This window comes from Cariama cristata, unplaced genomic scaffold (assembly GCF_000690535.1).
Source record: "Cariama cristata isolate BGI_N322 unplaced genomic scaffold, ASM69053v1 scaffold14849, whole genome shotgun sequence".
NCBI lineage: Eukaryota > Metazoa > Chordata > Aves > Cariamiformes > Cariamidae > Cariama > Cariama cristata.
The window spans coordinates 1-3,524 of NW_009636430.1; the positions used below are offsets into that span (position 1 = coordinate 1).

Sequence of the window (3,524 nt, forward strand, 5' to 3'; positions counted from 1 at the left end):
AGGCGCATTTCCCCTCCCCTCCCAGCGCAGGGCCCGCCGGGAGCGCGTCCCCATGGCAACAGCGGGCCCATGGCAGTGCCGGGCCGGGACCAGGCCTCTCCGCTGCCCGGGCCCCATCGCATCCCTCCGGGTGCCCGGTGTCCCATCCCAGGGCCGGGCCTCAATGTTCCCCCTGTGTACCCCATGTCCCCCCGGGTCTCCCGTGCCCCCTATGCAGGGCCAGCCAGGCCTACCACGACTGCAGGCCCCTCTTGCGGGTCCCCCCGAGGCCTCACGTCCAAACCTCTCGGCGGGGCTCCCGCCTTTTACCGGATGGCCATGGTGCTGTTCGCCTCCGACCTGCATGGAACTGCCCCACGCATTATCCTCAGAGAGGTCAGCAGGGGTGCAGCAGAGCAGCTGTTTTACTGAGCCCAACCAAACCAGCCGTACAGCATACTCCACGAAAGCAAAACAGTCAGGGAACAATTTATGGCATGACGAGCAGCTTAGGGAATTTTTTCGTGTCTCCCGGACCAGTTAGTTATAGGAGTTCCCGATTCCATCAACTACCAGCTGCACGTGGACAGCATACTGACACCCCCTCCTGAACAGGGATTCCTCAGCATACTGAGAGCCGCACAGGACATCTATCTGTACCTGCCTCTAGTTCCCATCCCAGCTCTCAGTGCTTAGCAGCAACCGCACCTCTCTGCCAAAAATACACTTCCACAGAAATCTGTAAGCTCCTGCTTCAGACAGCTGGCACTTTGAGACATGCTCTCTGCTGGGAAGGTAAAAGCTGTGGATTCAGGTTTTGGACACTGGTGTGGGTTATTTTTTTGCTAAGTCTGAGACAGACCACTAGTATTATTTGATCAATCTAATTCTCCTCCAGACTCACCCGTGGGCTGGCTACACACACAGCAGGACATGGTCTTCCCCTGCTCTCGTTCCTTGGCACACACCACCTGGCTAGCTGCTGCCTAGCCAAGCAATACTGCAAGAGGCAGGCGAAAGCTTCCAGCCCAAGCTCTTTAAGTTAGGATCTCAAGCTCATGAAGATGACTCAATGTCACCTCTCCTGAGACTCCCCCACACTAACTCCAGGTGAAGCCAGGCTTTCCTTCATCCCTCTGCATGATGACAGTCTGCCAGGGCCAGGATACAGTCTGCCCCAGACAGATGGTGCCTCAGCAAAGCGATAAGCTCCTGCAGAGCAATAAGCGTGTCTGCTCGGTTACTGACACGACCCCAGCAAGACTCTCCGAGACACGCTGGCAAAGCATCTACACAGAGCTGCCATCAGGGCTGAAACATCCTCAGCAATTCCCATGGTAAGGTCCAAGCCAAGACCCCAGCCTCACTGCAGAGTTGGTAAGAGCCAAAAAGACGCAGATGGACACTGGGGTATGTCTTTGACAGCCAAACGTGGGCACCTAGACACCCATTTTCCAACAGCCATCACCAGTTGCCAGCCCTCCACCCCACCCAGGGGGCAAGAGTTTTCTCTAGTAAAAGAGAACATGTATCTTGAAGTACCCACTGACCTCCTTTTTCTATGTCCCACCTCAATACTGATCACAGGGCACAATGAAGGGGCCAGCCTGTGTTTGCTGTCCCCCCACCTCGAATCTGCTCAGGTCCAGCTGCAGCCTTCAGAGGTCCAAAAGCATTTTGTACCCAGTGCAGGCCCAGACACTAGGCCAGCGCCCAAGCTTGGGAGGAATGGTGCAGGTGGATAGAACTGGCTTCATTCTTGAAGTTTCCTGGACCATGATGTATCTTCCTTCCTTCTGCAGGGTGCAGTATACAGCCACTGCACATCAGGAGCACAACCGAGCAGCAGAACAGCCCCAGGAGGGGCTGCTGCTGGTTCAAACCCAGACCAGGTGGTTTATTCACTTCATATTTATTTTTCACAAAGACTGTACAAAATTCTTATAAAACTCTGGTGTGGGGATGGGCTATGACATTGATCCAAAAAATAATTCCCATGCAGTCCCACCAGTTTCATAACTTACAAGAAAACAGATAAGCTACAGAGAGCTGCGAGTCCTGGAGTATTTACACCGAGGAGGGCAGGAGAGAACAGGAGACAAAGCAACACATGAACAGAGGTATTCACAATATGGACATACAGGCCCCCTCACCTCACGATAACGGCAGCAGCAACAGCAGGAGGTGGGGCCCGTGGTGCTCAGAGGCCGATATAGAATATGGGCTATTTACAGTATCTCACATATTAACAGATTTACAAACGTGTCCAGGGAGTTCTTCTCATGTATAAAAAAAAAAGCACCAAGTGTCTGAATAGAAATCACACAGGCCTCCACGGGGGCTAGAATCTGAGGGCAGGCTGGCACCTGTGGCGTCACCGGCTGATGTCTCTGCTAGAGTCCCACATTTTTGTGCTCGGCTCCATCTCCAACATGTCAAAGAAGGGGTGCTTGAGGGCTTCGGTCAGGGTGATGCGCTTGGACGGCTCGTACTCCAGCATGCTCTCAATGAGGTCAAAAAGGCGGTGATGGTCCTCAGCCTCAGAGGTCAGGTATCGCTGGGGAGATGGAGGGAAGAGGTTAGGGCCAAGGATGCCACACCCTGTCCCTGTCACAGTACGTTCCCTGGGCTGAATGGCTAAGTTGGGGGAAGAATGGTTTGTTCAGACTGTCACTCATCCTAGACCTGAACTCTGGGCTGCTTTACCAAGCATAGAACTGCCAAGTTTTCACCCCCCCTGCCATCTTTCCTAGGCACTTCCTGAGGTCTCTGTGCCCTCCTCCTCCACTTCAGATTAAGCTCAGGCTGCTGCATTCTTCCTACTTTATGTATAAGACAGCCAAGGCTCCTTCAGGAATACACTGGTCTGACCCTTTCAGTGGCCCAACCTTGCCCACAGAACAATCTTCACAACTGGGGCAGGCCCTGTAAGACTCTGCAATGAGAAAAGGATAAAGCAACCGGGTGCTCCTGCCCACCCGGCCTTACCCGCAGTGGCTTGCAGTTTTCCCTAACATAGCGGCCAGCGGAGGTGTTCTCGTCCCAGTCCAAGCGGCCATGGTAGAAATATTTCTGTTTCCTGTCAGAGTAAGAGGTGGGAACAGGTTACACCCAAGCACAAAACATATTGCAGCAACAGCAACGTGCCAGCCCTGGCAGCGCATGCTACACAGGACACCGCAGCAGCACGGACAACTGGTGCAGCAGGCAGCTTCAAAGCTCGATCCTTCGGAGAGAACTGCTACACACAAAGCAGGAGAGAGCTGGCAAGCCTGCAGTGCCCAGCTGGCCTTGCTCACCTCGTCTTCCGGATCATCCGAGAAGGAATTGGCCCCAAGATCCTCTCCATCATGGCCAGGTGCTCCCGGTTGTCATGTGTCTGAGAGAGAGAAACATAAAGCGAAGGCATGGAAGAGATTCCAGTCATTCTACCTCCAGCTCTGGGTATTCCCCCGTTCAGAACCCCTTGCTGGGCAACACCTCAGTTGTCTCTACAAGACTGCAGTCATGGAGGGAGCCCCATCAGTCCCAGAGGCTCCCGGCTG

The 3,524-nt window shown here is 54.1% G+C and overlaps 1 protein-coding gene across 3 annotated transcripts in view; it reads right to left on the minus strand.

The window, feature by feature from the left end:
* Positions 1-1,879: 1,879 nt before the first annotated feature.
* Positions 1,880-3,524, minus strand: part of CLK2 (CDC-like kinase 2) — a 7,219-nt gene continuing 5,574 nt past the window's right edge. For all 3 annotated transcript variants that reach the window (XM_009707919.1, XM_009707921.1, XM_009707920.1), the window contains exons 10-12: positions 3,279-3,358; positions 2,968-3,058; positions 1,880-2,536 (exon numbers count right to left, since the gene is read on the minus strand). In XM_009707919.1, the coding sequence (XP_009706221.1) occupies positions 2,354-2,536; positions 2,968-3,058; positions 3,279-3,358 (354 nt within the window). In that variant the 3' untranslated portion in view covers positions 1,880-2,353. The remainder of the gene's footprint in view (positions 2,537-2,967; positions 3,059-3,278; positions 3,359-3,524) is intronic.